Source organism: Anneissia japonica, unplaced genomic scaffold (assembly GCF_011630105.1).
Source record: "Anneissia japonica isolate Jap-2015-1 unplaced genomic scaffold, ASM1163010v1 scaffold1951_len603592_cov169, whole genome shotgun sequence".
In the NCBI taxonomy this organism is placed as follows: Eukaryota; Metazoa; Echinodermata; class Crinoidea; order Comatulida; family Comatulidae; genus Anneissia; species Anneissia japonica.
In genome coordinates this window covers 404419-422536 of record NW_022741522.1, presented here as the reverse complement: position 1 = coordinate 422536, position 18118 = coordinate 404419, and the positions used below count along the sequence as shown (strand labels likewise).

The 18118-nt window shown below is 34.1% G+C and overlaps 1 protein-coding gene across 1 annotated transcript in view; it reads left to right on the top strand.

Moving 5' to 3' along the window:
* Positions 1–15711, top strand: part of LOC117118743 (transmembrane channel-like protein 5) — a 34905-nt gene extending 19194 nt beyond the window's left edge. The window contains exons 7-18 of the mRNA XM_033263423.1: positions 564–700; positions 1676–1823; positions 2802–2960; positions 4432–4586; positions 6077–6161; positions 6977–7074; positions 10570–10665; positions 11384–11459; positions 12018–12178; positions 12349–12501; positions 14318–14396; positions 14672–15711. Of these exons, the coding sequence (XP_033119314.1) occupies positions 564–700; positions 1676–1823; positions 2802–2960; positions 4432–4586; positions 6077–6161; positions 6977–7074; positions 10570–10665; positions 11384–11459; positions 12018–12178; positions 12349–12501; positions 14318–14396; positions 14672–14827 (1503 nt within the window). The 3' untranslated portion in view covers positions 14828–15711. The remainder of the gene's footprint in view (positions 1–563; positions 701–1675; positions 1824–2801; positions 2961–4431; positions 4587–6076; positions 6162–6976; positions 7075–10569; positions 10666–11383; positions 11460–12017; positions 12179–12348; positions 12502–14317; positions 14397–14671) is intronic.
* The last annotated feature ends 2407 nt before the right edge of the window (positions 15712–18118 follow it).

The following is an 18118-nucleotide window of genomic DNA, read 5'->3' as shown; positions in this document are numbered from 1 at the left end:
AGAAACAACATTATATCATGATTTATATATACCAAATACCTAATTAAAATCAATTAAGTTGTTTGCATATATTAACCAGACTTAGCATTCATATACCTACACAATGCTTGTATTCTCTCACTCCTGACGATTGCATTAGCATGAAACGGTCTGTAGGGTGACTATACCCAGTTAATTGAGTGATTGATTGGTGGATTGGTAAACTAGCTGAATTATGCGTTTTTAGCTAGATACATTTACACTTCAAAAGACCAGGAGACATATCCCCAGCCTAGCAGACATGTGCAACCTAGGAATGTTACTCCTGCAAGGTCCAAGTGTCAGCCCTAGTACCCGCAGCCTAGCTGAACCATCGGCGTAGAAACATTATTCAAATTCTAAGTGACCAACATATTTCAACATAGCAGACAATACTTCTTGATGTAAAAACATTGCTAAGGTTTAAGAGACCTATATACTTTCAACTAATAGCCACCATTATCAATTTCAAACTTGAGGTACAATGTGTAAGAAAATAATATTACAGTGTATAACCTTTATTTTTGTCATTTATCCCTTCTTAGGGGTGGTTGGAAGAGACAGAGTTGTACATGGGATACTACACAAACCAAACAATAAGTGATAAATACGACATGTCATTAGCGTATCTTTTGACGAGTGCCAGTTACTTCGCGGTGATCCTTATTGTCCTTGCGCAGGGGTACGTACTTCACAGCTTATTTTAGAAAATTTATTTCATTCTCAAGAATTTCATTTTCAGCATTGAAAGTCAAATAAAGTCAGCCTGCTGTGTAGCACATTTACAGTATCCAAATGAGATAAGTATACACACAGCACAAATGTACTCCACTGTATTAATGAGAGGCACTGTGCTTATTGGTCAGTTGTTAAGTTTGATTAACATTCTGGAATGTTCCATTATAAGGATAGGGATAAATAAGTACCAAAAAAAAAAACAAAAAAAAAAAACCCACTTACATCCTTGTTGGAGAAAAATTTATAATTAAAGGTTAATGTACAGGCACACTTCCCAAACTGTGTGTCGCGACCCAAAAGTGGGTTGCCAAACTTTTGCGTTGGGTCATGAGCAGGTTTGCTAAAAAAAAGCAGATTGTAAGAGCTTTAACAGATCTGGCTACCTGAGAACTAAATTATTTTAGGGGAATTTTCATTAGAAAAATATTTTATTTATATGTCCACAATGAATATTTTATATCTTACCACAACATAATTGCGTAAATCTAAACATTAACAAGTATTGACATGGACTTAAAATAAAAACGCTGTTATGTGACCTAGTAGCATTTTTCCCAATAAATTTCAAATGGGTCCTACAGCTGTATATTAAAAATCTCAATTTCCCACTTTGGCGAAAAAGGACGATAATCAGTGATTGATTCAAATTTAAGTCTAAGCGTGCCCCCTGGCCTCTCTTTATTATGAATTCCTAGATCCGTCACTGATAAAAAGTGAATAAAGATCAATGTTATATCCATGTTGAGTAGGCCTAGTCATTATGATTCTTCAGTAAAATTTCAAGGATCTTAAACAACTTGGTGTACATATTTACTCTCAAATTATTAGGTGGGTTGTGGCTGCTTTGGAAAATCAAAACTTGGGTCCTAGAGATATGATTATATTAAATACAGTTTTCAAAACCATTTTCTTTCTAAAGAATGTCTGCAGCCTATCGATCCTATTTCACGATAGGAGATAGGAAGTACAATTATTACACTACCAAGGTGTTATGCGGCTGGGACTACAATCTCGTGTCGGCGAGCTCAGCACAACTTAAGCACAAGAGTATCTTCTTAGAACTGGGGGTAAGTGAAAAATTTAGGCTTAGCTTTATTTTTAATAATGGCTGTCCAATTACACAAGCTTTTGCCATGTTATAATTGTACATAGAGCCCTGTCTAGACTATGAGAATTTATTTTACATAACTTGCTATAATGTAGTCATGATGACATCACATCATTAACATATATAGGCACATTATGACCATATATGGACATACAACAGCTTTTTGTGGTCATGATGACATCACATCATGACCATATATAGCCATATCAGGACTATATATGGACATGCAACAGTTTTTTGTTGTCAAAGAAAATGGGATAGTTTGGAGAGTGCTTTAGATAGCAAGTTTGTTTCATATCATCTATTTCCATTTTGAAAAACAGAGCATCATTGTCACAAACAGGCTGGTATAAGCTCTTAACTTAGCTTAGCTGAGTCGGCTAATCTGGTGGTAGCCACTGTGTGTGCGCTGAACCGTGGAGATCTCTATTATGGCCCATGCGCACGTTAAAGAACGCAGTACACTCTTCGGAAAAGAGTAGGGGATTGTCTCCCGGTGTACTGCCCAATCACCACCAGAAGGACCCCACTGGAAATAAATCTTCTTCTAGACTTTCGTGGGCTATCCTAGGTGTTTACACCGAATAAATCCAATCCAATCATACATGGTTATTATACAAGTAATGAATGTTTATGAGTGCAATGGGGTAGAATATTTCATGAGGTGAAAGATCAGATGTCCTATTCAAACTAGGCGTAGCTGAGATGAAAATGCTAAGTTGCACAGCATAGGATCTGAAATGTAAAAAAAAAACAAAAATGAATAAAATAGTCAATAATTAATAGTATAAATCACATGATTGTAAATTAATGGAGAAATTCCTTCATCAGTGATAAATGCATGGCTCGAACAAGAAAATTATATTGTAAATGAAGCCTAGAAATAAAATTATGTTTACAAACATCATTTTTTTTCCCCCATTTTTTCAAAATCTAGGAACAGTTGACCGTACATCATAAAAAAAAGAAGAGGTCATTCGGAAATAAATGTGGATTATTCTGTCTACGCTTGGCTATAAACATTTTAGTGCTTGCACTTATAGGCAGTGCTTGCTTTCTTATCTATTATATCTATGAAGATGATGTTCTTGGACAGGTCAGTGTTTATATTTAATAATAAAGGGCTGTAGGTTGATAGTTCATAACTTTTTTTTATTATTATATGTAAAGGGCGGAAGCGGTTTGGCACAGCGGGAACGGTTTGGTTTCTCAACCTGGAGCTCGGAGTTTCCAATCCCTTGCTGTGCACTTCGCTTGTGTCCTCGAGCCAGGCACTTTGCTTCCTCTACCCAGGAGTATAAATGGGTACCTGGTGGGGTTGCCTGCTACACTGTGCCAAAATGGCAGCCTTGCTTAAGCATGTGAACCCAATAACCAGGGGAAAAAAAAGCGCTTCGAACCTAAAGGAAGAGGCACTATAGATAAATACCAAAAATCAAAAAACAAAATAACAAATATAGGTAAAAATATAAGAATATTCGAAATATTGCAGGGTCATTGAACTTGATTTGCATATGGGAAGGTCAGTAGGAAAAATGGTATCATTATGCATAGGTACCGCCATATTAGTCCTCTGCTAAAAACACTTTATTGGCTACCTGTCAGGCAACACATTTTCTTTAAAATTCTCAGTTTAACGTTTATTATTATTATATTATTCTTCGACAATATCTTGTTGAGTGGAGTGGAATGGCTAAGTGGTTGAGATGCTTGCCTTCTAATCCCAGGGTCCTGGGTTGAATTCCTGAGACAGCAGGACTTTTTACCACGACTAAAATCAACTCCACTCCCTAAGCCTCATAAAGAGACTTCACTGATAAAAACATCACATTGTTTAATTTATTAATAAAGAGGGCCCCTGAATATCAGCTGACCTTCTAGGATACGCTGGAAAGGTCACCCTCTATAAATATTGTAAAAAAAAAAAACTTGTCCCTTGCTATGCTCCTTCCCGTCGTCTCCGTTCATTGCTTACTGTCCCAAAATTGCGAACAAAGACATACGGCCAATGCACCTTTTCTTTCTCTGCCTCTTCCCTTACTTGGTTAAAGATTTGACTACTTTAGATTCCTTTAAAGTAAATTTAAAAACATAAAAAACAGTGCCTTTGATCATTTTTGAAATTGACACATTGTAAATTTTTGATTATTATTATTATTATTATTTGGATTATTATTATTATTATTATTATTATTATTATTATTGTTATTTTTATTATTATTATTGTTGTTATTAATATTATTATTATTATTATTATTATTATTATTATTATTATTATTATTATTATTACTACTGTGTCTATGCCCGCTCAGGGGCAAATACACTATGTTATGATCTGGCAGTTAAAGATCGCGGAAAGGGTAAATCTGGTGGAGGTGCATGATGGGTCATGTGTCATTTCAAGTACTTTATTACCGTGCAAAAATTTAAAAAAATGCACTTTTCCTGATAACCAAAATCCATGTGGACACTTTATTAGTAAATATAATACAGTAGGGCAGTATAGGACATACACTCCCACTGGGATCCTATTTTTATTATTATTATTATTGTTATTAAATTTGCAGATGGATAGCAACAACGAACCATCATTGATAACAAAATTAGCAGTGCCTTTGCTGATCAGCGGGTTCAACCTGATTCTTCCATATATGTTTAGCGTGCTTGGCTCACTTGAAGGTTACAGAAGTCCGAGAATACAACTGTACATTGCTTTAGGCAGGTGAGTTCCCTTAGCTGGGCACTCGCTACATTGTACGACGGTCGTGCGGATGTTATAGTGTGGACAGAGCTTTAAGCCAGGCACATATGCTTCGCCACTGAGGCCTAGTTCAGACTAGGTGGATTAACCCGGCTCAACTCACCGGGTTTATCCATCTGCCAGTCTGAACTAGGTGGCTTATCTCAAGCCGGGCTGTGTTCCTATAGTAACTAGGCCTGGCGCGCCACCATGTTTAACTTTTCTAAGCTGGGCTTTAATCGTTGCGGGGGGTCTTGCATTGACTTCGGGTGACGAAATGACCAATCAACATTCAATTACGTACGCTGTGAGCGAGCGTACGTTTCGCGAGCAATGTTTTGAAACACGTTTCCTGGTTACGGTTCATTACTATGCAAATTCTCGCCTGGCTAAACCCGCTAATCTGAACGCTAGTGCAAAGTTAAGCCGGGCTTAACGTTGAGCCGGGCGTAACTCAAGCCTGGCTTATCTTCAAGTCTGAACGTAGCCTAAGAATTGTACTGTACAACTGTCAACCACTCTGTGAATGCTCGACAGTGCAATTCCATCTGCTAATTTTCAATGACAAACTGAGCAGATTGTCACTAAAAATGATCTGCTACCTACACCTCCCTGCATTGCCTTCTCCATAGAATGACATCGGCCGATTACCATCAGCGCCATGTGTGCTTGGCTTAACATGTGCTAACAAATTTAGACAACTATGTCCCCTTCGTTCATCTGCCAAAGCATGTAGGCAGGTTTTTTTCCTTTTACAGTATCTGCCAACTTATATAGTAATGTGTGCCCCAATGAACCTATGCATTTAGGCCAGTATATATCATTCATCTATAAAAGGAAGTATGTACACAGGATAGATTTATTCGGTGCAAACACCCAGGTTTAACTCATGAATGTCTGAAGATTTATTGCCAGTGGGGTACTTCTGGTGGTGATTGTGCAGCACAGCAGGGGACAATGCCTTACTCTTTATGAGTGTCTACATTATTTAACGTGCAAATGTGCCATATATTTATTTTTGTTCTTAAACTTTTTTTTTCTCTTTTTGTTAACTGCATGAATCAGAGTAGGATCTAACACTTTTACGATTTTTACATTGAGTTTGACACTCAGCGCTATGAATCCGCTGGAAATAGAGCGGTATAAATGTTTATAGATATAAATAGATATAATTAACATGGGACCAACGGCTTAAACGCCTAATTTGGAAGATGGTACGCTATCATAACTTGCATTCCACCCCTTCCCCCTCCCCCAGCTGAAATACAAGGAGAGGATGGGAATTGAACTGGGACCATGAGATCTCAAAGGCTCAGCGCACACACCAGTTTAGCCGACTGATCTAAGCTGCTTTCTCTACCTTCGTCTACCAAATAATTTAGGCAATCTAAATCCATTTCATCTTTTAGTAGAATGATTAATACTTAAGAATAAAGAATGAGTGTAAATATATTTAATTTGTTTTTTTGCAGGACTGTACTAATGAAGGTGGCTGTACTGGTAACTTTATTTTACTACTTGGTGACATTGGTAGAGAATGACAAGCAAAATATTGATGTAAGTTAATGGACCCCTCCTTGTTATCTCTGTTATTATTGGTAAAAATTATATTATAACACAATCTATTTGGCATGATTATTATTGATGGTTTCATTTTGAATGCCCAACCGCAATGAGGATTTATGTCAATTTTTTTCCATGTGATTATTTTTTTTTAAATGAATATTAATGCAGAATAGGGTGAATCAACATGCCAGTGACGTATCTAGGGGGTGTACAAGGGGACTTCAACAAAAATACTCCCCCTCTCTCTAAAAAAAAAAGAAAATTGCGCTCAAGTAGTTAAAAATCATATTATTTTGCAAGCCCTTTTCTGATCATTGAGGCACCCCCCTCACTTCACTTTCCCACCACATCACCCCCTGCCCCCATTTTTCGAGGCTCTTAGATAAGCCACTGCAACACCCCAACCTTTTATAAACCATCATTCATTGTGTGAAATAAATAGACCAGTGGGTATCTACATTGCTGCTGTACCAATGTCAATAAGAGTTCAACCCCAGGACCTGATTTGTAGTTGACATGAAAATTGTATATGAACATAATTCAATCCTTTAAATGAACATTTCTGCTAAGCCCTACTGCTTGAATTTTTTTGCTAAGATAACACAAGAAGAGGTAGAGTGTAAAAACATACACAAACATATGCCTTTGTGGAACAAGACATGTGCTTGTGAGCCAAACATATTCCTGTCTCTGTTGTCATAGGTCAGTTGTTAAATGTGATTGACATTCCAGAAATGTCCATTTGTGATTTTTGCTGTGATTTGTTCTAAGTAAAACACATAAAATATTTTCTTTTTTATCTTTAGTGCTGGGAGACGTTTCTTGGTGCAGAGATTTATAAACTGGTAATCATTGACTTCATTGTGCAGGCGCTGTCTACGTTCTTCCTCGAATTTGTTAGAAAGTAAGTATTTGAATTTTAAACATCAAATCAAGTACGCCAATAGGTATTAGATTATTAAGACACAATAAATGAAGCTTCGAGAATCATTAAATTACATTGAAGCTGATAGTATTTCCATAGAGAAAATAAAAAATCTCTATGGTATTTCCAACTCTTATTACTTTACATTTTATTGTTGTGAGACCAGTTTTAAAACTTAGTTTCAATAACCTCTTATAACTGTATATGATTATTATTTAAATAATTTCAATTGTGTTGATGATAATGATGGTGTTAATAATGGTGGAAGTGATGATGATGGTGATAATATTGATGATAAGAATTGCCATTCCAAAACCTGTTTACTGTCATTAAATGTTGAATTGAGTAATTACCATAATAAAGTGGCAGTATTGTATATTTTATTACAGAGGAGCCATAATACTTTTGTGTATAAGTTTGCCAGAAGTAAGTCGATTCCAGAAAATGACCCATCATATTTTAAAACTTACAATGTGGAGAATAAGAGTATATTGTATTAAAGTCAATTTTCATTTCTTGGTCACTGGCGCTGGTTTTGGAATGACAAGCCTCAATAATGGTGTTGATGATGATGGCAGTGTAGATGATGATAATGGGGATGGTGATGGTGACGGAATTAATGATGATAAACTGCTGTTGAGGTTGGTGGGGATGATGGTGGTATGGTAATGGTGGTGATAATGCTGCCGGTAGTAATGCTGGTAATAATGAAGTGGTTTTTAAAGATAGATTGTTAAGAGGCTGTGAGGAAGTGCTTCAGTAGCTCATAATTTCTGTGCTTATAATAATATTGCTACTCTGCCCCTCAAGTACATTTGACTACTTGATATAAGCATGGAGGAAATAAAACAACAGGAGTAACATCGTTCAAACATAAAAGGTTGTTTTATTTCCTCCATGATATAAGGCATGACTTTTTTTATACCTTATTTCGCAAACATATTTATTTAAAGTTCGTCAGAGGAGGGCGGAAGAAAATAAAAATAAAATTTGTTTTCTTATTTAGCAAATGGTTTTGCTAGAAACATCCAGACAGGGGAGAAAATAAAAATATAATTTTATTGTTGAATGTAAACAGTGTAGTAATAGGATCTTTAAATTTATATAAATAGGAAGAAATATTTAAATCTTATGTTTGGAGATTTCAAGGCAGCAGTGGGCATAATAAAAATAAAGAAAAACTTTTTTTCTGAAATTTCCATTTTTTCGCGGCGGCGGTTGTGCTAATTGGCCAAAAATTAATCGATTTTAATCGAAATCATCATTATTGGTCGGTGACTGGTATAAAAAAAAGTCTCACATAACCATGGATCTATACCTCCATGATAAAACTATTTAAACTGTTAAAATATTGTTAGTATGTTGATATTTTTTCTTATCGACCAAAATGTAAGCAGCAACGAATGAATTGTGTTTTTTGTCTTGTCCACAATGGCTTACCCTGGATGAGGTGTTTCATATCAACAGACATTTTGCAGTTATTTTTCAATAATAAGGTATACAGAATTACAATGCATCGTGACATTGTTGTGAGGTATATTAGTGCACATACTATAACGTATAGGTTAACTATGGTCCAAAGTTGTTCCGTGGGGAAAATTCCCCTTTTGCGCCATCACTGCATGGGTCAGTGGTCACCGTCAGTGAGCTGTGAACCATTTGGTTAGCTCTATTGACTTTCATAAGTGAAGTGTGCACAGAATGTATTTTTGCCTCTTTCACATTTTACTCACCTGTTGGGGTACACAATGTTGTGGTATTATTGTTATAAGGTTCAATTGGTAAAACAAATCTTGGATAAGGACTTAAAAAGGAGATCCAGTGTACACATATGGCTTGTTGCACTTCAAAGAACCCATTGCATCTTTCGGAAGAGTGGGTGCCTGGAGTGGGGGGGGGGCCTTACCCCGATGCTATAGTTCATCTCAGCCCCTGTTGTTGTGGAATTACTTTATTTGGTAGCCAGCAAGTTGAAAGATTGTGTGTTGGTATTTAAATCTTTACTGCTATTTATAATCCTCTCCAGTCTGATATGTTCTTGTATGCTTATAATTGTAGCCAAATATTTCCAGCACAATAATTTTTATTTTTGCAATGGAGAATGAACATTTTTACTTTCATACCTTTTTACATTTGTTACATTATTTATATATATTTATATTTTTATTGTTTGCCTGTTCTTTTTTTGTAATTTTGAATATCTATTTCTGTCTTTTTTGTGTGTGTTATTTATTGGTTATAAGGACCTCATGGAAAATGTCGTCGGCTTAATGGGTAATCCTGGTGCTCTTTTGTCTTTGTTTCTCATGTATTGTTATCTCGAGCACCTAATAAATTCAAATCAAATCAAATCAAATATTATTGATATACCATAAAACCTCGAATAGAAGCCCCATGTGTTTAATCTTGAGAAGAAGCCCATCTAAAAAATAGGCCTCCGCTTCAGTATTCAAAATTAATCTCGAAAAGATGCCAATGGCCTTCTAATCAAGATGGGCTTCTTTAGGGATAGTACTTACATTCAGGCTATCGTTATCTTTGATGATTACGATAGCGTGTCGGTATCAATAGATTATCATTCATGGATTTTATTCAATATAATATTCAATATAAAAAATTCAAGCAAAAATGTTAAAATTAAGATTACATCATAAAAACTACAAAATTACCATAAAAAAAAAAATAAATGAGTAAGTGAATAAATAAATAACTGAGGAACAGAAGGCAGTATAATGTATTGTAGACGAATCTAAATTGCACATTATTTACATTGCCCTGGTGGGAGACATTAAAACAGTACATTAAAAAGCGAAAATACACGATTATCTCGAAAAGAAGCCCACCCAAGGGTCCTACAAAAAAAAAATATATAAGATTTTAGGGTACACTCTGTTTGTTTAATATAAAAATCAATGCCATAGTTATTGATTGTATTTATTTAATATTAGAAAAGCATTGTTATCATTGCTACAATAGTGTTTGTTTTTCGGTGTATGAATATATAGCTATTGTTGTTGTTTATTATATTATTGTTTTTATTATTACCAATATATTTTTATCATCATTCGTTTGATGCATGTCATCCCAAAAACCAGCGAGCTGTTGCTAAATATTTAACTAACTAATTTGTATGATTGTGGCAGTATTGTATACTTTAATGCAGAGAAGCCCTAATACTTTTACTCATAAGTTTGGCAATAGCAAGCCAATTCCAGTAAAAGGCCAATCATTTTAAAGCTTATAATGTTTAGAATAAGAATATAATTAAAAAGTCAATTTTCAATTTTGTCATTGATGCTGGTTTTGAGATGTCAAGCCTTGTTTGTCACCCCATTAATATTGTCATTATTATCCTTACAATTTTTGACAACTTCATCATCATCATCATAATCTTATCTTTATCTTTTTTCAACTTTATGTTATATAACTTTATGTTAACGAATTATGAATTCCATCTTTCTCTACTTACTGTAGGATAGGTAAAGATTATTTTTGCAGAAATTTTGCTGCTCCAGAGTTTGATATTGCTCGTAATACACTTGAGCTGATCCAGGCCCAGACATTTACATGGTGGGTTCTATCACATGACTTGCTATTATACTAATTGATTGGCTATCATTTATACTATATTCAGTTTAGTATTAACATTGGGTGGCTGACATAGATTTTCTCAATGTGGGTGTAAACTAATCAAGATGTTTACATATCTAAAAAGCTGAAAACCAAACAATCTGAATGTAAGCCAATCAGAATATTTGCATTTCTAACAATTTGAATGTAAGCCAATCAGAGTCTTTACATTTCTAACAATTTGAATGTATTGTAAGCCACTCAGCATATTTACATTTCTAACAATTTGATTGTAAGCCAATCAGAATCTTTACATTTCTAATAATTTGAATGTAAGCCAATCAGATAATTTACATTTCTAACAAATTGAATGTAAGCCAATCAGAAAATAAATGTACATTCCTAACAATCTGAATGTAATCCAACCAGAATGTTTACATTTCTGATCATTTAAATGTAAGCCAATCAGAATATTTACATTTATAATAATTTGAATGTATTGTAAGCCAATCAGATTATTTACATTTCTAACACCTTTTTAACTTCAGCCAATCAGAATCTTTACATTTCTAACAATTTTAATGTAATCCAACCAGAATGTTTACAATTCAGATAATTTGAATGTAAGCCAATCAGAATTTTTACATTTCTAACATTTTGAATAATGTAAACCATTCATAATTTAATTCCTAACAATTCCTATTTTGTTTTGTTCCAGGATTGGGATGTACTATGCACCACTTCTTATGATAATTTGTATTTTTAAGCTCTTTGTACTATTTTATGTAAAAAAGGTAAGTTTTATGAGACAAATTTTACAGAACTGCAGACTTTTTTTATACAATTGAAAATGTTGTAATGACAGAAATACTTTTCTGTGGCAACTAAGATTATGATACTTATTTTTGTTTTATTTAGAGACCAAAGCCGCTAAACACCATAAAAAGCCTGGTCCCAGTTGGAAACCTGCATCTTTTGTTAAAGAAAAAAAAAACTCTTCAACAATTGCATTTTTTGAAACTGGTGAATTTTTTTATCCTTGTAATGTTTTTGTTTGATCTAGAAATATCAAGAAAAATGTTAATCTTTATTACCAACAGAATATGTCAGCATCACAAAGTTATAAGGGCAGGCCTTACAGTGGTGTAGGCAGCTAAGCCAAAACCAAATTCAAGCCCTGGAAAGAAATCTACTCGCACCTAAGGCTGAAACATTGCATGGGCTACCTATATGCACTTGGTATCTAAGTGTAAGCCTTGCCCAATTCACTGTGCAGCCAATTTTTCCCCAGTGATAATGCTATGGGGCGCTTAATCATGCTTGGTGACAATTAACTTTCTTTATAATTCTAGTTGAGTGTATTATACAATTGTAAGCCGTCATTGAAGCCATGGAGACTTGGGCGTACAAGGACTGCCTTCATGTTCGTTCTTCTATCAATGTATCTAGTGTGTTTAGCTTGTGTCAGCTATATGTGTATATTTAAAATAGGTATGAACTTCTACTTTATTTTGTATATACATTTTATTATGAGCCAATGGCAAAACCACGTTTAGTGTAAGGAATAAGATTAGTTTGTCTATACGATTAGATTAAGTATTTATTATATTTATTTTAATATTTTATTATAGAAGCTTTCCAATAATATGTTGACATTTTCTTTCAAATGTTTTCAATTCATAGGATACCTCCATCAGCAGACTGCAGCCCATTCCGTGGCAAGGAGAGTACCTTCAAAGTAGTGAGTGGCAAGTTAGAAAGCGCTGCTGCCTTTACAACAATTATTGACATCATCACAGCCCCTGGAGTTGTTGCTGCCGGAATAACTCTTCTGTCGTAAGTAACAGTAACCTATTTTTTCCAAACAATCTCAACACAAACTTTGCAACACACAAGATCTCAGATTGGACTTTCTTAGTCAAACAGTGCAGCCTAGCTCAGTCGCCTAAACTAGTAGCAACTACTGTGTTTGCACTGAACCATGGAAGTCTCTAGGTCCCTGGTTCAATTCCCATTTCTTCTTTTCTTGTGTTTTAACTAGAGGGCTGAAATGCAAGTTACGATAGCGCACCCTGTTTCGGATGAGAAATGTAAGTCGTTGGTCCCCTGTGCGTTTGGCCCATGTGCGTGTTAAAGAACACATTATACTCTTCGGAAAGGAGTAAGAGATTGTCTTCTGGTGTGCTGGCCAATCACCACCGGAAGAACCCCGCTGGAAACAAGTTTTCAGATTTTCGTGGGTTATCCTTGGTGTTTACACCAAATAAATCCATCCATCCATGCTCCTGGTAAGTTTGATTAAACAAAATTCAGTGAAATAGATTGTGTAACTACTTCCTATGTAAAAATGCCCAAGAAAAAGTTTTACCAGTTGAATAGACCCATTCCGCTAGGTTGGTGATGTGACATATAGTTGGTGTAAATTGTAAACAGGTAGTATGAGTGATCTGGGTAATAGGAAAATATGCGGCTTCTATAGCGTGTTTCTGCTGTAATGCACGTAGTTGATATTGAGCACGATGGCGTATGTATTATACTTTCATATTGAGTAATGTTGCTTGGAATGCAGAAATTGAACTAGTTTTGCCATAATGTTTTGCTAGGGCTTTAAAAGACACTGGCCCCCAAACATTGCTAGGTCAAAAAACTGCATATCTACAGCCTGTTTTTGACACGCAATGATTTCTAGCCTAGCAAAGGTTTAAGAAGGATCACAAATTCCAAAGCATACAAAGCATTTCATTTCATTTCATTTATTTCGTCTCATTAAAATACATAAAAAACAACAACCGGTTACAATACAACAAAGTAAAAGCATAAAATATCTGAAACCAAACCAAATCACTATCATGTAGGTCTCCTAATGCACTATTCCGATTACACATAAATAATAAAATGAACAATTGAAATAATACCGTACTTAAAATCTGTAAAATTTGCCTTAACAATAAATATATATATATATAGAAATTGTAAAACTTATTGAAAATATAATTTAAGATCGTTTAAAAATGCTTTAAGATTCAAGACTAATAAATCCCTAGTTTTTACAGGTAGTTTTTCCCAAGCACAGAGAACTCTAGACTAAACACTATTTTGAACAATTGTAGCTCCTTCCCTTGCCAGTTATTTCTCGCGTTAATGGTGAACATAATGGTGAACATTCGTTTTCGCAACCATAACATAACATTTTCCTATACTTTCACACGGATCGCACTGTAAATTCTCCATACCCACTATACGTCACGTGACCGGCTCTAAACAAACGTCGCCGAGTGGGTCTATTGTGGCCAGGAAAAATAACCAGGCTGTTTTTTCCGAGTAAGAAAAGTGGAGCAGCATAATTGTGTATAATTAAAATTGCTATCACATTTTGTGTCTCTTCACTCAAGTGTGTGCTATGATTATACATTTGAATAGCAATTTACATATAAAAAAAAAGCACATAATTCAAGATTATTTTATTGTTCAAAATACGGAAACTCTGTTTGGGTGTAATTATTTCAATGCATACAGATACAAAAATATTATACAAACATTGAAACTATGACAAGAAAAGCAAAAAGTAACCAATATAAATATGGAAAAAAAGGTATGACCAAGATTAAAAATGCTATTCCAGTGTGTAATATGACTCATGTCTTTTATGTAGGTTAATGGTATATTACTACAGAGCTGTGTTACAAGGCAGGAAAGAGATGGTCAGACAACTTAAGCAGCAAATTATACTAGTAAGTATTATCAAAGAGTATAAATAGAACAAGAGAGCCAACTATGCTCATTCACAGCGTAAAACAAATGATATGCAATATGTAGCCAGTGTTAGATGCCCGCTGCCGTTTGTATGCTCTTTATTACCCAGTACTGCATGATGGTATGATAAAGAAAAATTAGGGAAATCTCTGCCCTCTATCTTGTATCTGTGTGTACTTGTCAAAGAAATAAAAGTAATTATATTTATCATTAAGTATTAATGACATGTTTAATTTATCATATTTGTTTATAGGAGGGAAAAGACAAACGCTTTTTACTACAGATGTACCATAATGCCACAATGAAACAACAAGGAAAACAAGGCAAGCAGGAGGGCGCCAATAGAAAAGGTCACCGCTCAAAAAAGAGAAAAGCCATTGGTGTCAAAGGTCAAATTGACCGACAATGAATGTAAGATTCAATTGGACACTACCTAAGTATCACCTTTTTCAGTATCTGAATGCATTTCTAAAGTGGCTTTCAGTATTTTTTCACCATAGAATTAATATATTTTTAAATGACTAATGAGAATATGTTATTATTAGGACCAGGAATATATATATACATGAACACAACAAACATGCAAGTTTACATTATGTTTATGCTGTCATTTTGTGGGACCATAGCAACAAAAACCTTCTTGCTGCATTGGCTCTCAAACTGTGGTCACTACCCAAAATTGGGTCACCAAATAATTTAGAGGATTGCAAGATTGTTTAGGATTTAAAAATTTAATTTTTTTTTTATCATGCTGAAATTGTCTGCAGTAAAGAGAGCAAATTCTAAGTATCATTTAAACATTTTACTTCAATTTTTTACCATATTTAAGTATCTGGTATTTTAAACGCACCGGGAATTGAATCGCGGCAAATTGCCTTCTGGACAATTGTTTTCTCAACAATTTTATTAAAGTATCTGTTATTTTAACGCACCGGAAAGTGTTTCACGGCAAATTCTTGACAATTGTTTTCTCACTTACATGGGGCAGCTACGCAGTGTAATGATTGCTGTGAAACACTGTAGCAACAATGTAGCGATTTTATGGAAACTCGGTTTTATAAATATCCTTTACATTTATTTTGAGTTATAATAATTTATGGGAATTGCAATGTTTAATACATATTTTCTTTTTGCATTCCAATTTTCTACAAGTACTGTCACTGTATCTTTCATTTGAGTTTTTTTTTTCTTTACATTGTCTTTTTTTCTGTATTAAACAAGGCCACAGATATGTATATATTTCAGTATTATTTTGAGGTGGTTTAGAGTTTATCTTTGTATATACAGTAAGGTCTCTCTCTAATGAAAGACCCCTCCAATTAAAGACCACTTTTCTGTGGTCCCAAATTAACAAATGTCTTTCATTTTTATTATCCTAATGAGAGACCAAAGCTGCTAAAAACTATTAAAACCTCTGTCCCAAAAGTGGTCTTTAATTAGAGGGAGAACTTTATTTCTGATTCATTGCAATAATTCTGACATATTAGACTGTTATTGTCTTAATATTTTTGTAATCAATTTCTTGTAATGTTCTTTAAATATAAATTGTATATAATTATGTTAAATGTGTTAAAAATTCTATGCAGTAATTGAATGTGCATTAATCACAATAGTTCAAGGTGTTTATATTAATAATTATTTAATATTATTGACAAAGTTTCTTTTTTGTTGATCCAGTAAAGAAATGGCTATATACATACTTGTACTAATTTTTGCAAATGATTTGCTTTCTCATATCTCCTTTCTGTGAGGGGTTGACCACACGATACCATCTGACGATTGTCCGTGGCGGTCTTGGCGGATTATCGTTAAAAGCAGTCTGTTGCACAGGCGTTCCCCCTCCCCTTATCTCACTCCGCTCATCCCCCTCCCATTGAATGTATTCAAAGCAAAAAATTCTCACTCATGTCTAGATAAAAATCAAATATCACCTTATTTTGTGAGCTTATTTTGCCACTTAAACATCAAGCCCCTCTTCAACTTCACACCCCTCTTCATCACCCCCTCCCCATCAGCCCCCAACCCCCCTGAAATTCAAGATTTCTAGATACGCCACTGAACTTAGAATACAAATATGAAAAGCATCTACCTATAAAGTAAAAGTAGTTGTTTCTTATATTAGATCAATAAAAACGAATTTTTAATGTGCTAGTAGGCATGCTAGTCTGGGTGTAGGTGAACTTATTTTAAGATTATAAATTTACTACTGTATTTCTCTGTCTTTCATAATGGTTAGATTATATGGCAATGTTATAACATTGTTCACTGCCTTTAATTAAATCACAACTTGAAATCCAGGATTTTTTTATACTGTATAATAATACTAAGGCGAGGCTCTTTTTTATACCTTGTTTACCCCACCAATAATGACGATTTCGAATAAAAATTAAAATTTCGTTTCCAGACAACTATAGCTCACTGCTGCCACGAAAAAATAGAATTTTCAGAAAAAAGCTAAAATTTTGCTTTATTTTTATTACCCCTAACTGCTGCCTAGAAATCTCCAAAAATATGATATGGATACAGTTAAACTTTCCTAAGTTGACTTCGCCTAACTAGAATAATTTTTAAGTCGATCTTATTTTACATGCCAAATTGTTGTGTTTTCCATTAATTAACGACCTGTAAGTCATGTATTATCTAAGTCGAACAATTATTCTATCAAGGAAAATTTATTGTTGACAATACAATGCGATACAGTCAAACATTGTGTCCAGTTCAACTTAAGCAAGTCCAACTGTATTTCTTCTTGATTATATAAGTCATGTATTATCTAAGTCGAACAATTATTCTATCAAGGAAAATTTATTGTCGACAATACAATGCGATACAGTCAAACATTGTGTCCAGTTCGACTTAAGCAAGTTCAACTGTATTTCTTCTTGATTATATAAATTTAAAGCATTTTTAACCCATGCCATTACTAAACTGTTTACATTCACCAATAAAATTATATTTTTATTTTCTCCTCCGTCTGGATGTTTTTGGCAAAACTGTTTGCTGACAAAGTTGTTTTTAATGTTTTTTCCGCCGCCCCCCCCCCCCCTCTGATGATTAAAAAAAAAAATATGTTCATGAAACAAGGTATAAAAAAGTCTCGCCAAATCTGGGTGTAGGTGAATTTATTTTGAGATTGTAAACATACTACTGTATTTCTAAGTCTTTCATAATTGGTAATTCATATGGCAATGTTATAGTGTTGTTCACTGCCTTTAAATCAAACGGGAAATCCAGGAAGTTTTATTACTGTATAATTATACTAACAAACAACAGCTAAATGTACAGAATTTTTATAGATTTTTTCATGATTGATATAGAAAAATTATGATTTAACATTTTAAAATGTGCCTTAAATTACAAAAAGTATCCAATACTACAAACAACAATAATTATACTAAATACAGTACAGTTGTTATAGAAATCTTTCATAAAGTGTGTATGACAAAGTCGTGACTTACTCACTCTGACTTAGATCAAAAATTGGAATCCAATATATTTATATAATAATGATACTAGAAAACACCAAAAACAATACATTTACGTCTTTCATGAAGTATATAGCAACACCAAAAACAATACATTTACGTCTTTCATGAAGTATATAGCAAATTATGTTATAAACACTTTTGACTGTGCCTTATAACTTAAATCCTATATGTATGTACAGTATAATAATTCTACAAAACACCAGTTTATATCT